This window comes from Salvelinus sp. IW2-2015, linkage group LG14 (assembly GCF_002910315.2).
Source record: "Salvelinus sp. IW2-2015 linkage group LG14, ASM291031v2, whole genome shotgun sequence".
Taxonomy (NCBI): Eukaryota; Metazoa; Chordata; class Actinopteri; order Salmoniformes; family Salmonidae; genus Salvelinus; species Salvelinus sp. IW2-2015.
The window spans coordinates 53,675,244-53,701,505 of record NC_036854.1 but is presented as its reverse complement, the minus strand read 5'-3'; the positions used below and the strand labels follow the sequence as shown (position 1 = coordinate 53,701,505).

At 41.5% G+C, this 26,262-nt stretch overlaps 1 protein-coding gene across 1 annotated transcript in view; it reads right to left on the bottom strand.

The window, feature by feature from the left end:
- The window catches only part of LOC139022491 (cadherin-7-like), a 123,307-nt gene that overhangs the window by 44,380 nt on the left and 52,665 nt on the right, over positions 1-26,262 (bottom strand). Inside the window, exons 2-3 of the mRNA XM_070446819.1 lie at positions 22,613-22,907; positions 12,932-13,051 (exon numbers count right to left, since the gene is read on the bottom strand). Of these exons, the coding sequence (XP_070302920.1) occupies positions 12,932-13,051; positions 22,613-22,907 (415 nt within the window). The remainder of the gene's footprint in view (positions 1-12,931; positions 13,052-22,612; positions 22,908-26,262) is intronic.

The following is a 26,262-nucleotide window of genomic DNA, read 5'->3' as shown; positions in this document are numbered from 1 at the left end:
AAGTGTTTTCTTTTCTCTCTGTCTTTCTTTATCAATGCCATTAAAGCCCTCAGGCTGAAAAGTGTTATTGGCCAGTCTAAGTAAATGGCTCAATTAGTGAAATGATATGCCGCTGTCCGCCTCTTTATCTGAGGCCTCTGCCATGCTCTCGCTACGCCATAATGATGGTCAATAAAGCCAAGTAGTTGTCAATATCCATACAGAACAAACCAATGAATWGTGGGTGAAGTTTTCCTAATGGGAGAACCACAGCTGCCTCTTCTTCAATGCTTTAGTTCCCTGTTTAAGACGAGGAATCAACATGTCAGTCGAGAAGCTGATTTATTTTTAACTCATGTTCATCAAAGTATCTGTCTATGGAGCTACTGTATGTGTGGATGTGTGGATCGGATCGATCCATCTGCTCCTATATCCTAGCTGTATCCCCCTTTCCTCCAATCCATCCACTTATTCATCGATTCATCAGGTTTGATGCTAGTTTCTCCCACCGTGTAAGAGTATTAACAGCGCTCCAGTGTCAGCTGCTGTGACACCAGTGAACCCTGTTTGTTGACATGCACGAGAGAGCTAGCTTCAAGCCATCAATCCAACAGAGGTCCCTCAAACCAGGCTAGGTACAAAATGAACAAAACATTCCTTGTTCTTTCAAGCARTCAAAATGATTTATAAAGCCCTTTTTACATCAGCAGATGTCACAAAGTGCTTTATAGAAACCCAGCCTAAAACCCCAAACAGCAAGCAATGTTGATGTAGAAGCACAGTGGCTAGGAAAAACTGTGGTAGAGAGATTTGAAAACAGCAGGTCTGGGACAAGGTGGCACTCCCGATGAACAGGTCAGGGTTCCATAGCCGCAGGCAGAAGAGTAGAAACTGGAGTAGCAGCATGACCAGGTGGACTGGGGACAGCCAGGAAGTCCTGAGGCATGGTCCAAGGGCTCAGGTCCTCCGGGAGGGAGAGAGAGAGAATTAGAGGGAGCAACCTCTTGAGAATACAGGGGGTGCTGTTTCAACTTCGACATTTTGCGTTCCCAAATTAAACTGCCTCGTACTCAATTCTTGCTCGTACAATATGCATATTATTATATTATTATTATTACTATTGGATAGAAAACAATCTCTAGTTTCTAAAACCGTTTGATTTATGTCTGTGGGTGAACCAGAAGTCTTTCTGCAGCGAAAATCATGACAGGAACTGCGAAGGTCTGAAAACTAGGCTCTGATCTCGGATCAGTTTAAAGCTCTGTATGTGTCCTATGGGTCGAAATGAACTGCACCCGCCTTCCCCTGGATGTCAGTAACCAATGAGAAGTGGAATGGAGTCTCTACGTATTTCTCAGACTTTATAAAAGGCCATGGAGTGGAAGGTCCGTTCTTTTCGACGCTCGTCAAGACGCAAGAGAGGACATCAGAATGGCATGCTCAAAAGCTCTCGTTATCGGCCTAAGATATATCCGTCTGTGATTTAAATTCGAATATAGCTTAAAACATTCATAACGAAGTATTTTAAACCAATTTGATATCAGTTTACTCGAGTATTATTGCTTATTTCGGAATTTCGTTAGTTGAAATTTGAACATGTGTGTGCCACTAGCTATTGATGTAGCTGCTAATTCCGAAGTTGAAGAGGACGTTTACAAACAAAGCAACGAATTCTTTTGGACAAAGACACCTTGCACCAGAATTCTGATGAAGCTCACTAATAGTAAGAACTATTTATGATGTTAATTTCGTTGTTCTGTGGAAAAATGTAAAAGTATTTTTCGGCCATTATTGCGGCACTTGTCTGGCTGTAACGCACACTGATAGTCTTAGTACGTTAATTTTAAAAAATCTAACACACGGGTGCATAATAACTAATGCATCTTTTCAATTGCTGTCCAACCTGTATTTTTTTGTCAAGTTTTCGATTATTATATGATTAGATTAGGTGCCTTCCAAGATGGCGCCGGGCAGAATGCATGCCATGTTTTTTACTGATTACATTCATAACCAGATTTGTGCGTGCTAAATATGCACATTTTCGAACAAAAGCTATATGCATTGTTTAATATGATTACAGGACTGTCATCTGATGAAGATATCAAGGTTAGTAAAAATTATAATCTTTTGCTGGTTTGTTACATCGCTAACATTTTACTGCTGGTAAATGCGGTTGTATTCTGGCTATTGTGTAAGCTCATATAATGTCATATTGTGTTTTCGCTGTAAAACACTTAAAAAATCTGACATATTGGCTGGATCACAAGATGTTGGGCTTTCATTTGCTGTAGCTGTGTATTTTTCAGAAATGTTTTAAGATGATAAATTAGTTTATTTGACGTTGGTCTCTGTAATTATTCTGGCAGCTTCGCACCTATTTCAGATTGCAGCTGCAATGTAGAACTGGATTTATACCTGAAAAATGCAAATTTTCTAAAAAAACATATGCTATACCATAAATATGTTATCAGACTGTCATCTTATGAAGTTGTTTCTTGGTTAGTGGCTTATTATATCTTTATTTAGTCGAATTAGTGATAGCTACTGATGGAGTAAAAAACTGGTGGAGTAAAAAAAGTGGTGTCTTTTGCTAACGTGGTTAGCTAATAGATTTACATATTGTGTCTTCCATGTAAAAACATTTTAAAATCAGAAATGATGGCTGGATTCACAAGATCTGTATCTCATTCTGGTGGCTTGACTTGTGATTTAATGATATTTAGATGCTAGTATTTACTTGTGACGCCTATGCTAGGCTATGCTAGTCAGCTTTTTACTGTGGGGGGTGCTCCCGGATCCGGATTGGAGGAATTGAGAGTTAAATTCATACAGGACACCAGAATAAACAGCAAGAATAACCACCAGATTTATCAGACTGACCCTACCCCCCCGACACATAGACTATTGCAGCATAGATACTGGAGGCTGAACAGCGGAGGTCGGGAGACATGGTGGCCCCGTCCGACGAACCCCCCGGACAGGGCCAACCAGGCAGGAAATAATCCCACCCACGTTGCCAAAGCACAGCCCTCACACCACCAGAGGGATATCAACAGACCACCAACCTACTACCCTGAGACAAGGCTGAGTATAGCCCTCGAAGATCTCCTCCACCGCACGAGCCCGAGGGGGCAACAAACCGGACAGGAAGATCAGGTCAGGGACTCAACCCACTCAAGTGACGCACCCCTCCTAGGGACGGCATGGAAGAGCACTAGTAAGCCAGTGATTCAGCCTCCGAAATAARKTCAGAGGCAGAGAATCCCAATGGAGAGAGGGGAACAGACCAGGCAGAGACAGCAAGGGTGTTTYGTCACTCCAGTGCCTTTCCATTCACCTTCGCACCCCTGGGCCAGACTACACTCAAACATAGGACCTACTAAAGAGATGAGTCTTCAGTAAAAACGTAAAGGTCGAGACTGAGTCTGCGTCTCTCACATGAATAGGCAGACCATTCCATAAAAATGTAGCTCTATAGGAGCTGCGCCACTCTGGCTCCTGAGTAGTGTAGCGGTCTAAGGCACTGCATCTCAGAGCAAGAGTCATCACAGTGGTCCCTGGTTCGAATCCTGGCTGCATCACATCCGGCCGTGATTGGGRGTCTCATAGGGCACAATTGGCCCAGCGTAAGAATTTGTTGTTAACTGACTTGCCTAGTTTAATAAAACGGGAGAAAGCCCTACCTCCAGCTGTTTGCTTAGAAATTCTAGGGACATCACAGAGACAAAGAAACAAAGTTCTAACTTGAAAGAACAAAACAGTCATAAAGCTTTCTGAAGAAGAAGCTGGCTGTTATAAAAAAGTTGGCTAATGGCCACCAAACCACCCCCCCCCCAAAAAAACAACAACAGTAGCTTCCCAAAAAACGTTAAATGAAGCCCGTAAGAAAATAGGTTGTGTTTGCAGCCGGCAGTAAACCAAGTGAATCATCTCACTAAGCAAAGAAAGGCTTCACATCTCTGTTAACCCTGCACCACGACCGTGTCATTCCTGGGGAGAGCCGATGATTAAAATACTTCTGTGGCTGTCACGGCATGGCCCTGCATCGGCATTGTCCCTGTGCTGCTGGAAAATATACATTATAGCAGGCGCGCATTTCCTCTACCCAGCGCTGGCGGCAGAGGGGTAGGCCACTCTCCCTGCAAAAAGCCTAGGATCCTTGATATTTGTCTAGGGAAGAGGAAATAAAAGTGTGGGGACTGGAGCGCTTTGTTAGGATAGGAACCCCTCTGGCCTACCATCCGTGTAGTTATGAGAGGTAACGATGAAGGTGATGGACACTTAAACAAGAGTGGTAGGCCAGAGGGGTCCACTTACACCCAATTGATCCATGTTAGATAAAAACAGGCCATATACAGTACACTGGGAATTGTACAACTTCCGAGCCAGGTGGTTGACTTTTAGTTTGTCCATGAAAAGCCACCTTCTAGGCATACTCTACATCTAACTCTTATCTTTTGAAAGATTCCAAGCCAGAGCACAGATACATATTTGAATAAAAATTGATCTCACTCATTGTAACGTCTGCTTCCAACTCACACTCTCAAACACGTAGATCCCCTGAACGCAGCTCACTCTCCAGATCCCAATCACCTGAATTCTGATCAGCTGTTCACACACCTGTATGTCATTATCTTACACTATTTAGTTCAGTTCTTTGCCCCCCATCATTGTGAGGTATTGTTTGTTTTGTGACATACCTCTATACGGAGCTCTGTTTTTCCTGTAATTTACTCCTCCTGTGTATGATMGTTTTTGCCTGCCTCAATAATGATGCCTTTTGCCTATTCCCTGTCTGTACTTTTGCCTATCGGATTTCCTGTTATCAACCTATTGCCTGATCTCCCGGACGACATTACTAGCCTTTTCCCTGCCTGTACTGTTGCCTTTTTGGACCCCTGTGTATGACCTTTAATGGGGTCAAATTGGGGTCATGATAGGGGCTGCACCAAATGTTTGATATATTATAATAATTGATTATGCTTAGGTTGTATTAATAGAAGGGGGGGCTATGGGACCCTCCTCCTCCACATTTATAGGGTCATAGACTACAGATTAACAATATATGTATATTATAAGGTTTAAAATTGTTTCATAGTTATTTTCTAGTCTCTGCCTCTTATAAAGAAACGGTCTGTGAGAAAAGCACCTCAAAGATAAACACAGAACCATGCAGGGGAAAGAGATAAGAGACTAGTTAGACATACCACTATAAATCAACTTGGGGAGTGGACATTTACTGCTAAGCCTTTAGATGACGCTGAAATTATGTTTGTATAGCTGTGGATGCATGGGCTTGGTCTCATGAGTAGAAGGTAATGACGTAGACAGTTACATTACMGAGGGTTGACTACAAGCATGATAAAAGCAACTTGGGACTTTTCCTATTTTGCAAAACTCAGGAGAGACATCCGTTGTATCTGTGATGTTTGATCTTTGACTTCTGTCTACAGCTGTACTTTGATTAAAATTGTTATGATTCATAAGTGCACATTTTGAGTGTTCCTTATTTGTTAAGTAAAAAACAGAGCACAGAAAAACTGAACCAACACCTTCTGCCTGCCCCTGGACCCAGCTACCTGCCTCCTCCTGTGGTCCTTTACAATAAACACCTGCTGCACCCTGCGCTTGAAACCAGCTCTCTGTCTCCCATTGTGTTCATTACACTCATACTGTGAAAGATACCCAGRCGGAACTAGTATCAGCTGAGTCATCATTCGCCACCTTGACTTAGTATTATACGTTAAATGGCTCGGGGCAGTATTGAATAGCTTTGAAGAATAAGGTGCCCAGATGTACCCAGAGTAAACTGCCTGCTCCTCAGTCCCAGTTGCTAAAATATGCTAATATATAATATATATAKTTGGATAGAACACACTCTGAAGTTTCTAAAACTGTTTGAATGATGTCTGTGAGTATAACACAACACTTATGGCAGGCAAAAACCTGAGAAAAATCCAACCAGGAAGTAGGAAATCTGAGGTTGGTCGATTTACGACTCAGCCCCTATTGAAGATACAGTGGGATATTGGTCATGTTGCCCTTCCTARGGCTTCCACTAGATGTCAACCATCTTTGGAAACTTGTTTGAGGCTTCTACTGTAAAGGGGGGCTGAATGAGAGGGGATTGAGTCAGAAGTCTGGCAGAGTGCCAGGATCTGRTCACGCGCATTCACATGAGAGGTAGCTCCCGTTCCATTAGCTTTTTCTGAAGACAAAGGATTTCTCCGGTTGGAACATTGTTGAAGATTTATGTTAAAAACATCCTAAAGATTGATTCTATACATCGTTTGACATGTTTCTACAGACTGTAACGTAACTTTTTGACATTTCGTCTGCAACTAGTGAACGCGCTTCGTGAGTTTTGATTTGTTCACCAAACGCGCCAACAAAAGCAAATTAGCTATTTGGAAATAAATGATGGACATTATCGAACAAATCAAACATTTATTGTGGAACTGGGATTCCTGGGAGTGCATTCTGATGAAGATATTCAAAGGTAAGTGAATATKTATCATGTTATTTCTGACTTCTGTTGACTGCACAATATGGCGGATATCTTTTTGTCTTAATTGGGCTCTGAGCGCCGACCTCAGATTATTGCATGGTTTGCTTTTTCCGTAAAGCTTCTTTGAAATCTGACACAGTGGTTGCATTAAGGAGAGGTGGATCTAAAATTCCATGTATAACACTTGTATCTTTGATCAATGTTTATTATGAGGATTTATGGAAATTGATTTTATTATATAAATATGAACTTTACCGAACAAAACATACATATATTGTGTAACATGAAGTCCTATGAGTGTCATCTGATAATCATCAAAGGTTAGTGATTCATTTTATCTCTTTCTGCTTTTTGTGACTCCTGTCTTTGGCAGGAAAAATGGCTGTGTTTTTCTGTGATTTGGTGGTGACCTAACATAACCGTTTGTGGTGCTTTCGCTGTAAAGCCTGTTTGAAATCGGACACTGTGGTGGGATTAACAACAAGATTACCTTTAAAATRGTATAAGATACTTGTATGTTGGGGTTATTTTAATTATGAGATTTCTGTTGTTTGAATTTGGCGCCCTGCACTTTCACTGGCTGTTGTCATATCGATCCTGTTAACGGGATCGCAGCCATAAGAAGTTAAATGTCCCATCTCTTGGTGGTCTGGATGTGGTGTAACATTCAACAATTATGTAACTTTACGAGACGTAGATAATTGTGACWCATCTTCAGTAACATTACTATTATATTTGAAATACAGGAGGAAATGCTACTGTATATGCAAAATGTGATGAGATAATGGATTTTTTGCCAAGCTATAGTATTGCACACTACGTGGCATAACGATGTGAGGCCAGATTTATACCTACCCTGAGCTGTAATGGCCTCCAGTCACTGGAGTGGATAGTACTGTACAAGGATCTCCGTCAGAGGCGATTCACAATTTTGTGTGTGTGCGTGGGTTGGTGTCATGACTTGTACAGACTAGAGAGCACCTCGARTAGAAAGCTCCCAAAAGGCCCTGCCAATATCTTAATCAGAACGGGATTTCCAGGTTTTRGAACCATCTCCCAGTCTTTGTAGTTGGTATCTTAGCGCTGAAAAAAACAGTTGGGGAGCAACTAGACTGGCWTTGGCCTTGTCCCTTATTTGAGCATTTTACATTTAATTAAATTATCTCCTCTCTCATGACCAGAGGAGCTGAAAAAGATGATGGGGAAGCTCTAAACGCTGTCATCACAGAAGTAGCACGTACATCAAATTGAAATGCATGCAGGCCCCCTCTTAAAAAAAACTTTAAACATAATGAATCCTCGCACAGACACCTGGCCTTTCCGCTCCCACCCGTCGTTAGGACAGAGGTCTGAGGCAAGCAGATGTCTGGCATTGCCGATGTGCTCGAGTGCTCATCTCTGCCCTAAGGTGTAMAAAACTGTGTGTGTGTCCGAGTATTTGCAGGGAGGTGTGCATTATTAATCCCTGTTAGTTATGGTCCATTTCTACTAATGCCATTCCAAAATGCCAAATGAGTATCATAGAAAACAGTAGACGGACTAGACAGTCATTTTTAGCTACATTCATTCATTGAGTCTTTCATCAATTACCCACATGCAGGCCTCAACGCCTAGCAGTGCACCACATTTTGATTTCACCTTCAAACTCAAGTGCCCTATTTCCTGAGCAACATTACAAAATGGAGGCTTAATAGGCCACTGTCACCCACAGCAATTTATGTATTTTGCCAACATGATGCATTACATTTACAGCTTGAAAATTATTGAAGCTATTCAGGATTAAGCACTTTTTTTCSCCAAGGGCACCTTGCGGATTCAATTTGCGATTAAAGACTCCCAGTATTGGGACTTGCCTGACCAAAGTGAGCCAGGATTCAAACCCTCCAAGTCACATTTGACGTTGTCCACCTCCCTGACCACTATTCCTCAACCACTTAATCGCTGGTGGTGCAGTATTACTGTGTAGCCCGAGCTCAAGGAGTGCATTTCAGCCCGAGCACTTTGTCAAAGTCACCCCTTCGCTAAGGCACAGCTTTTTTCAATGAATTAGTCTAATTAGTAGTTTGCAGTCATAGAAACAGCATTCACCTCTGGTCTTTTCTTCACAGGTAGCCTCATTTAAATGTATTGTAAATCAATGTTCTTGTTTCCTGTGCCAGACACAATTTGTTTGATTTAGCTTTGCAGTGTGTACTGTATTTCTTCCATGTTGTGTCTGCACATGTAAAGTGCATACAAATTCTGTTCAAATATGCTAAAGTTAAGGTGYCACTCAAAATAAATTTTCACAGAAGTATCCACAGCAAAAACATGAAACATAGTCTGTTCTGGCTTTCCAGGAAGTCAAAGAGCACTATTACATCACCTGAAGAGTACTCTTTCTTCATTGCACTTTCTAAACTATGTAGCCACTTCAGTAATCCCAACCGCTTCAAACAATAAGAAAGATCAAATTTCAAGAGCCTTCTTAGGTAATGAAACACACATCATGGCTTGCGTGTGGGCTCCATTCCTTGAACTGGATGAGTCTTTAGTAAAAATAACTATGCAGACAGAGTAATGAGCCTTTATGGGGTAGACATGCTGCTTAGACATTTTTAAGCAAATGTCGGCTCTCACTCTGATTAGTATTGATGTCACAAATTCTCAGTTGAGACTTATTGCGGAGCTGAAGTAGTCTCGCTAACTTTGTTAAAGATCATTTTGAAGACTGTTAGGAATTTTGTTAATAAATAATTAAAACAATTTCTAGCTTTAGATTAAACTATAACTAATTGAACTCTGCACGCCTGGTGAAAAGAGATTTGTGTTGTGGGTTATAAAATAAGCAGAAAGGGTTGTTAAACTATGGTTGAACTGACCCAACTTAGCCCTGAGATGTTTAGATAAGGCTGTGGGTAACTTTTTAGGTCTTCCATTATCTTGAGTTGTCTGCTAAAGTGGTAATAAATTATAGTGAGCCTTCAGGAGAATAGATTATATTGTGTGTCATGTGTGTGCGCTGGGAAGTTGGAATGAACTTTTGAACCTGTTTTCTATTTGTCAGGACAAGGAGATTTATTCTGTAACCTATGACGTCATATCTTGTATATAAACCTGTTGTTTATGGTCAAATGGTAGCGTGCTCCGAGAATAAATACTATTATCTAATTATAATAAGACTGTATCCTGTCTATTTTATGTTAATAAGTATCTTACAAATTCTTATAAATAGACAGATTGAATTTAATKAATGAGTACATTAGAGGAATTATTTAATTCCACTAACAAAGACGCATTCAAGTAGTCAAATTTCCATCAATCTTGTTCCCCGCACAGACTAATGTGCTAGGCTTCACAGCATGAAAATGCTTCCAATGTCTGCTCGTCTGAACTTCCTGAAACGCATATGGTGTTGAATCAGGGGACTGACTTGATGCTACTTGCCCACCCAGTCTCATGGACTCTGTAATAAGAGGACTGTTTATTCAAGAAATAGATAAGTTAACTTTTAATAAGTCAGTGAGTTCACKTATTGTCTATAAGTCTGTCTGACTTATAAAACCTCAGCATGTAAGCAAATCTCCCCTGGATGTGTTGCAGGAAGAAAAAGATGATAAGCCAAAAATAATGGAACTACGCCCAATGTTCTGTTTTCTTCCCAGAGTGCTTTGCATGAGGCTAGCGTCCCCCACAGTGGGGCGGTGGCTAATGAGCCAACTAGCTAGCTGTAGCCGAGGACAACAGCTGTACCCTCCAACGAAGCACCCCAAGAGTCAGAACAACTACTTCACATCCCAGCATTGTTATGCAGTTCCATTGCTTTATATCTGTCGAATTAAACAAAAAAAACGAATATATATTCTTGAGTTTAGAGAATGTAGATAGCAAATTCTCCAGCATTGAATCAACACTGCCAGTGTTAAATTTAACACTGGGTCACAGTATATATTGGTCCACACTTTTCAGTGTTAAATTAACATTGTGCTTAGCGCTGACGCTGTTACACTTCGTCAGTGTTAGGGACCTGACACTTCTAGTGTTATGCAATAACACCTTATAAAGTTGTTTTAACACTAGGAAGTGTATATAGTTTGAGACAATCAGGTTTTACAATAACACCTCATAATCAATCAAATGTATTTATAAAGCCCTTTTTACATCAGCAGATGCCCAGCCTAAAACTCCAAACAGCAAACAATGCTGATGTAGAAGCATAGACCACCTAAACTGGTACAACACTTCCACTTTCACAGGAGGCCAAAAACAACTAACTGAAAGCCATGCCCCCACTAAGCCACACCTCCAATATCATTTCCCAGTGTCCCTTGCCTTTAAGAGTGAATTGTAGAGTTACCACCAATGACTGTATTTGTTAGTGACAAAGAAATGGTTGTTGAATTCATACATTTTCAGTCATTTAGCCTTCATCTAGTGAGTTATTATGTAAATATTATCATACAAATGTAACTCTTTATGACAATACATTACATATCTCATTAGGCCTTATTTTGAGACCTAGTTTTACCGTAATACTATGGCCTGGAGCGTATTGTTTACAGACCACATCAGGCCTACAAGTCACATTACGATGGTTTACAAAGTTAAGCAGAATTGCTATTGGAATCCAGGCAGAGTTAGGAACAGCTGGAATTTTCATTCACCCACAACCTGCATTCAGAATGGCTGTAAAGATTGTGAACAGTGATAAAGGAGACTATCTAAACCATTTAAACTGGAACAACCACTTCAGTAATGTGTGCAATAAATCTAACTAACTGATTGGATAGCATAAGATTGATTGAGTAATCAATGTACATACAAAAACACAGATAATTAAAAACATTCCAAAAAACAACAACCTACAGTAGAGCATGCTGGGAAATATAATAATGATCGGCATGGTTTGGATGGGAATATTTTTTTCTCCCAAGGGTAAAACACTCCCAACTCAACTCTGGTTATTATCACCAACACTGGGGTTATTTTACACCAATGAGTGCTAATTTAAAGATGCATTATGAAGAAATCGCTCAGCCATTTCCTGGTTGCAAAAATTGTAATAGTTTGCTTAATTTCARTTTGTGACAAAACAAGCAAGTATAGTGTAGAGAATCATTGTACCGTATAAATCGCTTTGAAATACTGTATACAAAATCTTGTATTTTTAGCTGTTTTAAGCTGGTGTACAAAACCGAAAGTAAAAGACAAGAAAATTTAATTTAACTTAAAGTAAAATGCAGAGCGCCAAATTCAAATAAATTACTATAAAAATCTAACGTTCATGAAATCACACAAACTTTGCCAAAACATTTCAAACTACTTTTGTAATACAACTTTAGGTATTTTTTTACGTAAATAATCGATAAAATTGAAGACGGGATGATCTGTGTTCAATACAGGATTAAAACAAGCTGTAGCTARCTTTCTGGTCATGCGCCTCTAACAAACAGTACACAACAAGTGACCCTGATTCAAAATGGCCGTACTTCTTCATTACACAAAGGAAAAACCCTCAACCAATTTCTAAAGACTTTGACATCCAGTGGAAGCGGTAGGAACTGACTGCAAGAAGGTCAATTAGAAATCTGTATTCCCAATGAAAATCCATTRAAAAGAGAGTGACCTCAAAAARAATTATCTGAATGTTTTGTCCTCGGGGTTTCGCCTGCTAAATAAGTTCTGTTACACTCACAGACATGATTCAAACAGTTTTAGAAACTTCAGAGTGTTTTCTATCCAAATCTACTAACGATATGCATATCTTATCTTCTGGGGATGAGTASCTGGCAGTTGAATTTGGGTATGCTTTTCATCCAAACGTGAAAATGCTGCCCCCTATCCTAGAGAAGTTAAGGGAAGCATAGATATAGCGCTATAGAACAGATCTACCTCTTCATAGACTTGCTTCAATGAGAGTGACAGATCTATAACACACATTTCTATGTGAATATGGTTAGTCGCCCMCAAAAAGTTACATATTGCAGCTTTAATTCTTAGAGTTCATTTAACACCTGAATCAACACTAGAAATGTTACACTAAGTAAATATCTATGTGTGATAGCATACATATTGCTACCATGTGTATCTGCTACAATGTAAACTGACATTTTCATGTGAGGCATTTGAGCAGTTTGATAGTATAGCACATATATTTTTTTAATACATAAAAAATCCTTAGGAGTATATTTATGCACCTGTGCATCAATCTAAGTAACRTATTWAAAAAATCCCATCAAATCTGTCAGTTTAAGATGGAGATATCAGTTTTTGTATGGGCTGTGTCTTAATCCACCGCATCYGCCTATGTCGGTCTTCCGCATCTGCAGTGGAAGGTCGCCAAGCTACAGTGGTGTTTGTTAGACCAACGGCTTAGACTTTAAGTTAATAACATTTAGTCATACAGTATGTCTGACCAGTCCAGACTGCATGGTCAATTCTTATTCCCAACAGTCAGCAGCCTACCTGTTTTTGGTTCCACTGAGAAGTAGGGTTGTCCGCTGATGATGCTGTAGACCACCCTGGCACTGTTCCCATATGTGGGATCATCTGCGTCTGTGGCTGCCACTTGGACCACCATTGTTCCTGTAGACAGACAGCATCCAATTAGTTATCAAGACAACATCAGCCATTTTTGTCCACCAGAGCTATTTGTAGACAAACAGCTCTCACATCAACAGTATGTTGTAACATTTCCACAAAGCTTACAAATGTCAATGTTATATATTCAGTAAAAATCCCAACTTATTCTATATGGGCTACAATTAGGGATGTTCTATATATATGTGTATATATGTATATGTATATATGTATATGTTTGTATATATATATATGTGTGTGTATATATGTTTGTAACAATACATACTGTAATAACACATTTCTGCCCAGTAATCCTTGGTGCTTGTTTTTTAGTTCAGAGGAAATGTCTTACCCATGGCATTTAACATTTGGAGCTCTGATTTCATGTTAAAGTGAGTTTAGATCTCTACGCACTCAAATGTTTGTCTAAATCGTCCCAGGCGCCAAATGTTCAAGCATAAACTGTGCTCTGACTTCTTCCACAGACRCTGCACAACACTGTTTCCTATGGATACCATACACCGTTACCAGTGTTTGTACTGTACACTGAAACATATTAAGGTTCTTAAATGGTTGAAGCGGAGCAATTCGCTCATGCTTTGCTGGGCAGTACAGTCATATCTGAGTAAGATCATAACATGGTGTGTACTAACAGCTGACTGCTCTCTCGTGTCTTGTTATTGAGCCGAGCAGCCCAAGCGGAGTCGTTGGTATGGATACTCACAGACACAGAGCTACCAGGAGCAGAGCCCATGCAGAGCGAGCAACACTCAGGGAGTGAGTGAGTGACAGACAGAGATCAGCAGCTAATGGATTTACTAATGGAGGAAGTTATTTCTGATTTTGGTTTTCGGGCAGAAGCAATTGGGCCTGGGTATGCATTTAGGCAGAAGCAATTGGGCCTGGGTATGTCTGGGGGTGATTACGGCCATCTATTGTTTTTCATGAACATGTGTACATGTTTAGACAATAGTGACCCATCCACTTCGCTAGATGTGGCTGAGGGTGGTTATAGCATTTCCTTCACATGACCCATCAATTTAGACAAGTGTGTTGGGTAATCTAATAATTATTAAATATTTATTTAAAAAAAATATCTGGACACTTTCTGTGTTTGATATTGCTACTATGCAAGTATCCATTTCAGGTAGCCTAGTGGTTAGAGCCTTGGGGCAGTAACCGAAAGGTTTCTAGATTGAATCCCCAAGCTGACAAGCCTAAAAATCTGTCGTTCTGCCCATGAACAAGGCAGTTAACCCACTGTTCCTAGGCCGTCATTGTAAATAAGAATTTGTTCTTAACTGACTTGCCTAGTTAAAAAAAAATTAGGATAGGGGGCAGCATTCGGAATTTTGATGAAAAGCGTGCCCAAAGTAAACTGCCTGCTTCTCAGGCTCAGAAGCTAGGATATGCATATACTTGGTAGATTTTGATAGAAAACACTCTAAAGTTTCCAAAACTGTTAAAATCATGTCTGTGAGTATAACAGAACTGAAATGACAGGCAAAAACCTGAGGAAAATCCATCCAGGAAGTGCTATTATTTTGAAATGGGTGTTTTTCCATTGAAAGCCTATCCACCATATAAATGGTTATAACTCAGATTGCGTTCCCTATGGCTTCCACTAGCTGTGTACAGTCTTTAGACATTGTTTCAGGCCTTTATTCTGAAGAATTAGGGAGAATGAGCAGTTTCTTTGAGAGGCCAGTGGAAAGTCCCCAACCTGTTTGGTGCGCAATCCCTAGAGAGCGCCATTCATTGTTTTTCTTTTATAATGACGACGCTATTGTCTGGTTGAAATATGATCGATTATTTAGGCTAAAAACAACCTGAGGATTGATTATAAACATCGTTTGACATGTTTCTACGAACTTTACGGATACTATTCAGAATTTTCGCCTGCATCTTGTGACCGCATTTGAGCCATGGGATTACTGAACAAAACGCGCCAACAAAATGGAGGTTTTTGGATATAAAGAGGGACTTTATCAAACAAAACAAACATTTATTTTGTAACTGGGAGTCTTCTGAGTGCAACCATACAAAGATCATCAATGGTAAGTGATTCATTTTATTGCTATTTCTGACTTTTGTGACTAGTCTACTTGGCTGGTATGTAATGTTTTGTCTGCTGAGCGCTTTCCTCAGATAATCGCATGGTTTGCTTTCGCCGCAAAGCCTTTTTGAAATCTGACAGCGGCTGGATTAACAACAAGTTAAGCTTTATTTTGATGTATTGCACTTGTGATTTCATGAAAGTTAAATATTTATAGTAATTTAATTTGAATTTGGCGCTCTGCAATTTCACCAGAAGTTGTCGAGTGTCCCACTGATCCATAAGAAGCTAAATCCATTTTATATATTTTTTTATCTGGTGCATGTGACAAGTAAACATCGATTTTATTTTATATAGCGTGTGTTTACCTCATGGCCTCACATGTGAATCCTTAAAGAGATGGGTGGGGCTAAGGCTTAAGAGGGTGTGAATGATGCTGAATGGGTGTAGACCAAAAAAAGCTCTCCAGTAGATACACCAAAACATTCCAGGGCCATTTTCTCAAAAGTGGGGTTACAAGTTATTCAGATTTCAAAGAAGAATGACTTTACCATTGTTCCTCAATTGCAGTGTATGATATAACGTTTTGTAGCACCGTTATCCAATGTAAAAACCACCATTTCAAATGTTGCTACATTAGACTGAATCGAGACGGTCGGTCACATATGCAAATAAGTCTTAACCCTACAGCAGGTCTATTTAATTCCGGTCCTAGAGGAACATTTCTGKTTTGGGATTTTTATATGGTTCTTCAAAGACTCATCATCCCATTTTTGTGTTTTCAGAGACTGTATAATGGCTCCCCTATGGCATTGCTCTCAAGAACCTTATTTGGTTCCAACTTGCACCTTTATTTTTTGTGTACCATTCTACAAGTTCATACGGTTGCCACTTGTTATCAGGATAGTTTGTTACATTTAAGGTGCAACTTTTGTTTGTAGAAACCTGCGAAAGGTACTGGTTAGAAACAGCATATAGTATATTACTGTGAAGGAAAGTGCATGGCTATTTATTTGAATGTGAATGTACTGTGATGACTATGATTGAAATACCTATGAATAATGCTTGAATAAAGGTTGAAAAATACATATACCCATTCTTAGAACTAACACAATGCATTTGATTTTAAAGTGATTGTAATGACACTGTTAGCATGTTGATGCTCCATATTTCCTAAAGAAGTTTGCCTCTTCCTTACTGGTCAAGGGACGCCACCTGAGTATCAAAGCACAAAGGTCCAGTAATCACCATTTACCTCTATTGTTCTGTTGTGAACTATCATCTGGCCACTGATAGAGACCAGAGTTTTATCTGTAACCTACAAAACCAAGTAATATGACATGCAAAACAACTTGGCCTCAATGGAGAGCCACTGACATTCTTTTCCACTGCCACCGAATAAAATTTTATATTAAATTCAAATATTTGTGTGAGAATCAAGAAAATGAAGGCTCAGACTTTGCGTTAATAGCCTTGCAGCTCTGGCGGTATTTTAGGCCCATATTGTAGCACATAAAGGAAAGTGCTGTCTTACAAAGCAGGTTATATTTTATTTAGCAGCATTATAATAAGCCCACTTTCTTGCACGAACCATATTTTACGGGTTCTTGTAGAATGAACTGATCATGGAAATTGAAGATTAGACCGCCCTATTTCCATCATAAACCAGAATAAACAAGCACTGGCCCTGAATTTGAGCAATATAATAGAAAATGGCTAGAAGTTCTATGCGGACACCCAAGATTATATCATCACCTCTTATTCATGGCAGGTTATATTACAACATTAAAACAACCAATGTCAATCAATGCCACTACGTTAAAGAGTTTTGTGCATTCCAATCTCTGATCACTGCAGGGTAGCAGTAGGCTGAAACTGATTTAGTTTATCCCTCAATAATGGTTCTAATGTGTAAAAGGGATCTTTCAGATTTCTATTTTGTGTTTTCTGTGGTGTATCTTCAGTGATACCCAGGATAGAGGAAATTGGTTGCGAAACTCTGTATTTACATCGATATTTACAGCTGTCAAGGTCACAAATAAGAATAGCTAGCCTTCAAGAGTGGCTGTCCAAAACAGATAAACAACTTCACATCAGAATGTATYAAATTCAAATTCAAATTCTCATATTTTCATTTATTTCCAGTGAAGATATACAAAACAGGGGTTACTAATCAATTCTACATCTCAGGGTGAGCGATTGTCATCTGACAGTAATGAAAATAAATATAGCATGTGTAATTTAGATGGCAGACAGGTATTCATCAAAACTTTACAGACACAAGACCAGATCCAACTGCTACCATGAATACTCATCTCCAAGTAAACATGATTCCAATGTTCAAACTGTAAGCTTTTTGTTTTGCATTGCCTTGGCTTGCAACGTGTAGACTTAGAAGATAAGTATTGACTTCTCTGAGGCATCTACTTATTATACTTTTATTTAAACAATGACCACAGACAGACCAAGGTCTCTTTTACAGCTGGGTCCTGCATATACAGTGGGGCAAAAAAGTATTTAGTCAGCCACCAATTGTGCAAGTTCTCCCACTTAAAAAGATGAGAGAGGCCTGTAATTTTCATCATAGGTACACTTCAACTATGACAGACAAAATGAGAAAAAAAATCCAGAAAATCACATTGTAGGATTTTTTATGAATTTATTTGCAAATTATGGTGGAAAATAAGTATTTGGTCAATAACAAAAGTTTATCTCAATACTTGAATACTTGCAATGACAAGACAAACAAAACGATCACAGATAACACAAAAAATACATAACGTAACATATACTGAGGATTAAAGCTAACTTTAACCACCAAAGCGTATCCCTTTCCACACACAGCCCCTGTCATCCCCTATACAGGTTGAAAATGGCAGATTTTGGCATTGATAAGGGCCAACATTGGAATGCAGTGGCTGGTAGGTAACATGCTATACATGATGTCACAGCTCCGGTTCTCCACTTCACAGCGCTGTATGGGTTCTGACAGACAGCTGTTATGAACTTGAGCACCGCGCGCAGCAAGAAGATGCTCCCATACCTCCCGCTAATTGGGCTACTTTTGCACATTTGTTGTCTGAGTGAGGGAAATACTGTAAATCGAGAGGAGTCGATGTGTTCTGAAAGATGAGACGTTGAGGAGAATAATAAATACCGCTATTTATTATAAATAGGGGCAACATCATCAGACTTCTGGGAACGCTTGTGAAACAGACCAAACAGGCCAGGGAGGGGTTTGAGAAGTCAATGAGAGAAGTGACACGTTTCTTTAGGTAGTTGAACATGTTATTACTCCAACCTCATCAAAGTAACAAACTGACATGTTTTATTTTAGTCAAAAAACACTTTATATCAAATGTGTGTCTTTGTCTTTGATGCGCAGTTTGGCACGAGACGACCGTTAGACCCAATGACATTGGCTGTTTCTACACAGCTTAGCTAGCCAATGTCGCCATGACATCATCTACAAGTGTGATCAGGGATTTGTATTGGGAGAAGCAGTTTCTGCCTATCTTCATACTGTGCTATCTTTGAGTAGCCTATGTTTGTCTTATTGTGAAGAATATTTGCCGTGGAACACGCACAAAAAGGACAATATGTTAGGCTTTCAAAAGGCACTTCAGACAAACACTGAGATCATATTTTATAACTTTACTAACCATGTTGGCAATAGAATACGCTTTCAAATAATGCCCATCGGACCTAGACTGAGATTTATAATGGTGCATTTTTGGATTGAGTAAACGACAGTAATTGTGTGATGGTTGGGACGCAGGRCTATGTTCCAAACATAAAACTAAAAGTGTTTATGCTTCAGTTCCTCAATGGCAAAGCTAGGAGAGCTCGAAAAAGCATCTTATGGTGGAAGGCTCTTTCCTTGAGTCATAAAAGTGCATTGAAATGATTTAGGAACAGTGCACAGTTTGGAAAGGTGTGTGTCCGTTTGGAGACACCAGTTAGACCTCTCACTCAAACCCTTGTCATCGTTTTTTCTTATAATGCACCTACTTCAACATTTCAATATTTGAATATTCTTATTATGTTACTGAATGTATCCAGAGTATTTTCAGATTTCATTATTGACAAATGCTGTGAAAAGTATAGTGTCTTGTCAGGTGAACTGTTGTGTCCTCACTTTTTGGTCTGATAATTTGCCCATAATCTCCAAAGTGTTCTCTTTCAATTGCTACCATGGTGATGCATATGCTCTTTATAGTTCTTCTGTTAGAAACATTTACATTTGGCCTTATCCATACAGGCCAATTTTTACGAGTGTGAAAATGTAAAAGTTCAAAAGTTCAACAGGTAAGCGTATTGTACGTCATCCTGACAAATGTAACATAAACTGCAAAGTACGACAGTGTCAAGAAACGTTTGTAGTACTTCTGTTCGTCTCTTATACAAAATGGATTTGAGTGTGGGTATCACTGATGATAACCTATTAAAAACGCAATATTCAAACCTGCCGTGTAAGCCGACCAACTTTGCAATGCCTTGATGAGTACTCAAAATTGGCACACATGATTAAGTTGATAATATTCATACACGTTCACACCTGCTCCCCTCTATTTGAGATAAGCAGGGGTTATTGCTTGGAGACGAGTTCGACTTTATTTGTAATTGGCATGTGAATATGAATGACACAATTCAAACAAAGACAAACCCATAATTGCCCTGCTGTGCTTTGAGGCCATAGGTAGTTGGCAATGCTCTGAGCATGGGTTCCTAAAAAACTTTTTCAGCCTGGGACCCAAATGAGAAATTCTGTTTTCCTGTGACCCAAGCTTATGAAAATATGCAACTATGCGAAAATATTAGTACATTTCATTACCCTTATGCCTAGAACAAATGCAATATCGACAAAAACAAATAACAATGAAATGAAATACCCATATAAATATCTATTCATGTTTATTYTTCCCCATTAAAAACACATATCTGTCTAGGTTGGAACAGTGCAGATGAAACATGATCAGGCCTACTGCACATCTTACTGTAGAAAGTAYTGTTGAAAGTCTAAGTTGGATCTGTTGCTGTTAAAATATTTGTTTATTCTGAACTGGAAAACACTGATTGATCAAATCACACAGGTTGACGTTTTCAACAAGCATGTCTATTCTGGACTTTTGACAGTGCAACACAGAGGTCATGCTCAGCATTGAGTCTGTTTCTGTACTTGTTTTTTAAGTTGGCCAGAGTTGAGAACCCTGACTCGCATAGGTATGTGGTGCCAAACTGGATCCGAGCATCTACTGCTTTCTCAGTCAGGCAGGAGACCACTTCCTTCTGTAGATGAGCAACCCAGAACTGTGTGAGCGTGTTTGCCTCTAAAAGCATCTTGCAGGACCTCGTAGGGTAGGAGTTGAATAATGATGAGTCTATTATGGACAAAAAATACGAGATTATTTTAATTTGTCAAATGACAGCCAAGCATCGATCATCACGTCACCAGAATAAGACCCTCAATTTTTGGGGAATGGAGCATCAAGCTCATAACCTTGCGCTTTCACMATCATGTGAAGTTCATAATAATGTATTTCATTTGTAGCCTACTGACATTTTGATGAGGCGGTAGACTTGTTCTAGCCTCACCCATGCACCCAACAACCGGATGTTYCGGTTTTCAGGGGAAATGGAAGGAGAGCCTGTGAYGCAACTTCTGCTTTAGGACGTTAACAAGACGACACTCCATCTTAACTYCTCCACATTTACTTTGAACAGTGCATCAAGACCAGTTTGTATCTAGTTTCAGTTTTTTTTTTAATGCCTGCTACGTTAGGTAAGCCTTGATCTGACATTACATTCCCTATGCCTTGTAGTGAGCTCTCATCGGCACCTCTGTCTGCCATGTAGACCTGGGACCTGTGCCTTGTCACATGGCCAACTGTCCTCAAACCCCTCGTCTTTTATTTGACATCCCAGAGGCGTGATTAAGACAAAGTCTTCCCAGATCCCCGGGCCATAAGGTCTACCGTGTGTAAGGACTAGCAACCGCAGCCTAATTACTTTAATTAAATTAATGATTTCCCCTAAATTGAACCCATTCATCACGGGTAGCCGGTCTATGCCCATTAATGATTTAAACACATCTATAAAGGAGTTATGGAGGACGAGGTGCTTGGCCGGCTCCATTATTTTACTGCACTGTAAATTGCCCTGAGCAGCTATTTACAAAGAGCGGGATGCATTGTTCATATGCTTTTCTAACAACTTCAGATGAAAACCCTGCGATGTAAATAAACCAGAGTGTGAATTGGTGTGCTTGTGTTCACGGTGTGTATGGAACTGGGAGCTCATCMTTTACTGCAGATGATGCGCTAAGATGCTCTCTCTCTCTCTCTCTCTTATCTCCCGTTGGACACGAGACACCAAGCCCTTGTAGTGTAAGCCCTCTACTTCCTTAAGTCAGAGCCCTGTACTGTACCCCCGTTGACTCAGGGCTGCCTAATCCTAAGGAGATCTCACTACCTATGTTATGAATGTTATGAGCAAAGCACTGCATTGGCCTGGAAAATACTCTTACCACTGCCAGTAGACACCTAGCATAGGCTCTATTTCAACTTTATTCACACGAAATTGTACTGTACCTCAATGTCTCCACTTGTTTGCATCTATGCCTATCAGCCTGAGGAAGAAAAGACACGTAGATGCAATGTTCTCCTGTCTCTGGATCTGCATGATGAGAATAATGTGCCTGTATGTGCTTGCGGCTGTCATATCACTTAACCCTGAAGATTGGAAGACATTATCTGGCACTTGGCATTTGGCGCCTGTTATTCCTCTCCCTGGCAGATTGTCACATGAATTTGAAATGGAGGCTTAATTATTATTTTCCATTCACACAGGATTGGCTCACGGTGTCCCCAAGCGCCTTGTGGTACGCTTTTGTTTCGGGGGCAAAACACCTCGGAAGGTGCTCCGTTACATGTCCCATTGGATTTGAATAACCTGCCATCTCTGAACTCGCTAGATTCATTGCTCTACATTGGGGTTTCGTGTCTTTGTTTGTCTAAGCAGGTATTTCATCGCTTTCACCATTCAAACTGCAATACAATGGGAACCACTTAAATGAACTGACCGGTTGCAGTGATTACTTTGTAGAGGGTCAGATTAGATATTGGAGCTTTTGACAGTGTTTTGAAACCACAACAGTTAACACTGTAGAGACAACCTCTGTGTGTGGATAAGGACCCTCTTCAGCATTTATCTACCTCACGACTTGCTAATACAATTGTGTCTATGAATATCATGCACAGCCTGACAGACAAATGAATGCCACAGATTCAGTTTCGTGTTTATAATGAAGCTTAGGCTGTGTTCATCAATAATATCCAAAGTGAGAGAGATGAGAGTGGGAGAGAGATAAATTAAGGATATGGAAGATTATGGTGGGTAGATGCGAGAGATATAGAGTGAGATTAAGAGAGAGAGAGGGAGACCGACAACATACAACAGAAACGAGGACAGAGGACAAATAAACAGAGGGAGTTGCAGAGAAAGAGGCTCACCCAATGCTGACATCTCCGGTACCCCGGCCATGTAGTGCCCGTCCATGAACTTGGGCTCATTGTCATTGATGTCCTGGACCTTGACCAGGAACTCAGACCTGGGCTCCACAGGGATGTTGGTGATCCGGTCCACGGCCTGGGCCTGAAGCGTGTAATAGGCTTGCTCCTCCCGGTCCAGGCGCTTGGTGGCGTGGATGTCTCCCGTGTTCTCATCAATGGTGAAGATGGAGGTGGAGCCCTCTCCTGAAAGCACGTATTTCACCTTGCCATCCCCTTTGTCCACGTCTGAGTGGAGCTGTAATTAGAGACCAGTCAGTGGATAGGAGACATTCAGAAGGATTGGTGACTTTAAATAACATATCCAATTATATACTTCACCATTATGATCAATACTGTCACGCCCTGACCATTTGTATGTTTTATGTTTTGGTTGGTCAGGGTGTGATCTGTGTGGGCATTCTATGTTGTATGTCTGGTTTGTATATTTCTATGTGTTTGGCCTGATATGGTTCTCAATCAGAGACAGGTGTTTTGCGTTGTCTTTGATTGGGAACCATATTTAGGTAGCCTGTTTTGTATTGTGGGTTGTGGGTTATTGTCTATGTTATGTTGCATGTTAGCATATTGTTTATATAGCGGTCACGTTCGTCTTATTCGTTTTGTTTTGTAAGTTTGTTTAAGTGTTCTTCATTAAAGATAGAAGAATGTATTACATTTACATTTTACATTTTAGTCATTTAGCAGACGCTCTTATCCAGAGCGACTTACAGTAGAGTGCATACATTTTATTAAATTCTTTACATACTGAGACAAGGATATCCCTACCGGCCAAACCCTCCCTAACCCGGACGACGCTATGCCAATTGTGCGTCGCCCCACGGATCTCCCGGTTGCGGCCGGCTGCGACAGAGCCTGGGCGCGAACCCAGCCCAGCCTGGGCGTGAACCCAGAGACTCTGGTGGCGCAGCTAGCACTGCGATGCAGTGCCCTAGACCACTGCGCCACCCGGGAAATCAATACTGGTATTCAAACCACGCTGCGCTTTGGTCCGCTTCTTACGACGAGCGTGACAGAATAACCCACCAAAATAGGTGGGTAACGGGCAGGAGCAGGAGAGGCAGCGATGTCAGGATTTCTGGACATGGGAGCAGAATCTGGACTATACAACTTGGGAAGAGATAGACAGGTGGGCGTTCGACCCAGGGAGTGCCGGAGCCCGCCTGGGATTCGCTGGAGCAGTGCAAGGAGGGTTACAGGAGAATGTAGTTGGCGAAACGAGCACGGCGGCAGGAAGCCCGAGAGGCAGCCCCAAAAATGTCTTGGGTGGAGACACACGGGGAGTGTGGCGAAGCCAGGTAAGAGACCTGCGCCAACTCCCCGTGCTTACTATGGAGAGAGAGAGAGCGTCGTACTGGTCAGGCACCGTGTTATGCGGTAGAACGCACKGTGTCTCCAGTACGCGTGCTTAGCCCGGTGCGCTACATCCYAGYTCYCCGCATCTGCCGAGCTAGGGTGAGGATCCAGCCAGGGAAGATGGTGCCAGCCCTGCTCTCCAGACAGCCAGTGGGTCTCCTCGGGCCAGGATATCCTGCGCCGGCGTTGCGCACTGTGTCTCCCGTATGTCTGCACAGCCCAGTGCGTCCTGTGCCTGCGCCCCGCACGTGCCGAGCTAGAGTTACCATCCAGCCAGGACGGGTTGTGCAGGCCATTAGCTCGAGACCTCCAGTGCGTCTTCACAGTCCGGTCTATCCAGTACCAACACCACGCACCAGGCTTCCTGTGCGTCTCCAGAGCCCTGTAAGCCCTGTTCCTCCTCCCCGCACTCGCCCAGTGGTGCGTGTCCCCAGTCCGGTACCACCAGTTCTGGCACCACGGACCAGGCTTACTGTGCGCCTCCAGGGTCCAGTATGCCCTGTTCCTGCTCCCCGCACTCGCCCAGTGGTGCGTGTCCCCAGCCCGGTACCACCAGTTCCGGCACCGCGCACCAAGCCTACAGTGCGCCTCGGCAAGCCTGAGCTGCCCGTCTGCCCAGCGCCGTCTGAGCTGCCAGTACGACTGAGCTGTCAGTACGACTGAGCTGCCAGTACGACGCTCTCTCTCTGAGCTGCCCGTCTGCCCAGCGCCGTCTGAGCTGCCCGTCTGCCCAACGCCGTCTGAGCTGCCCGTCTGTCCTTTGATGATCTTCATCAGAATACACTCCCAGGAAACCCAGTTCCACAAGAAATGTTTGTTTTGTTCGATAAAGTCATAATTTATGTCCAAATACTCCTTTTGTTCGCGTCGTTAGTACACAAATCCAAACTCAGGAGTCACGGGCAAGTCCAGGCGAAATTCAGACGAAAAGTGATATTACAGTTCGTAAAAACATGTTAAAAGAAAGTATAGAATCAATCATTAGGATGTTTTTATCATAAATCTTCAATAATGTTTCAACCAGTCTTGTCGTAGAAATGCAATGGAATGCAGCTAACTCTCACGGAGCGCACAAGACTGAGCTCGTGGACTCTGCCAGACCCCTGATCAACCAGCTCTCATTCCCCCCTCCTTCACAGTAGAAGCATTAAACAAGGTTCTAAAGACTGTTGACATCTAGTGGAAGCCTTGGAAGTGCAATATGACACCATAGACACTGTATATTCGATAGGCAATGACTTGAAAAACTACAACCTCAGATTTCCTAATTCCTGTCGGATTTTTTTCAGATTTTTGCCTGCCATATGAGTATTTATACTCACAGACATCATTCAAACAGTTTTAGAAACTTCAGAGTGTTTTCTATCCAAATATACTAATTATATGCATATTGTAGCTTTTAGGACTGAGTAGCAGCAGTTTACTCTGGGCACCTTTTTATCCAGCTACTCAATACTCGCCCCCAGTCCCAAAGAAGTTAAAATAATACAGATTAACATAATGGATCTGTCACGCTCGTCGTAAGAAGAGGACCAAAGCGCAGCGTGGTTTGAATACATTCTTCTATCTTTAATGAAAACATTAAACAAACTTACAAAACAAAACGAATAAGACGAACGTGACCCGCTATATAAACAATGTGCTAACATGCAACATAACATAGACAATAACCCACAACCCACAATACAAAACAGGCTACCTAACTATGGTTCCAATCAGAGACAACGCAAAACACCTGTCTCTGATTGAGAACCATATCAGGCCAAACACATAGAAATATACAACCAGACATACACCATAGAATGCCCACACAGATCACACCCTGACCAACCAAAACATAAAACATATAAAGCAAATATGGTCAGGGCGTGACAGTACCCCCCCCCCCCCCCCAAGGTGCCTAAACCGGCCGCAAAACCTGAACCTATAGGGGAGGGTCTGGGTGGGCATCTGTCCGCAGTGGCGGCTCTGGCGCTGGACGTGGCCCCCATCCACATAGTCAATACCCGCTTCCGTGGCCTCCTAGAACGGCGACCCTCCTAAATGACCCCTCCGGACTGAGGGGCAGCTATGACTGAAGGGCAGCTCATGACTGAGGGGTAGCTCATGACTGAGGGTAGCTCATTACTGAGGGGTGGCTCATGACTGACGGGCGGCCCTGACCTGACGCGGCGCGGCTCTGGCAGCTCCTGACTGGCGGGCGGCTCTGGCGGCTTCCTGACTGGCGGGCGGCTCTG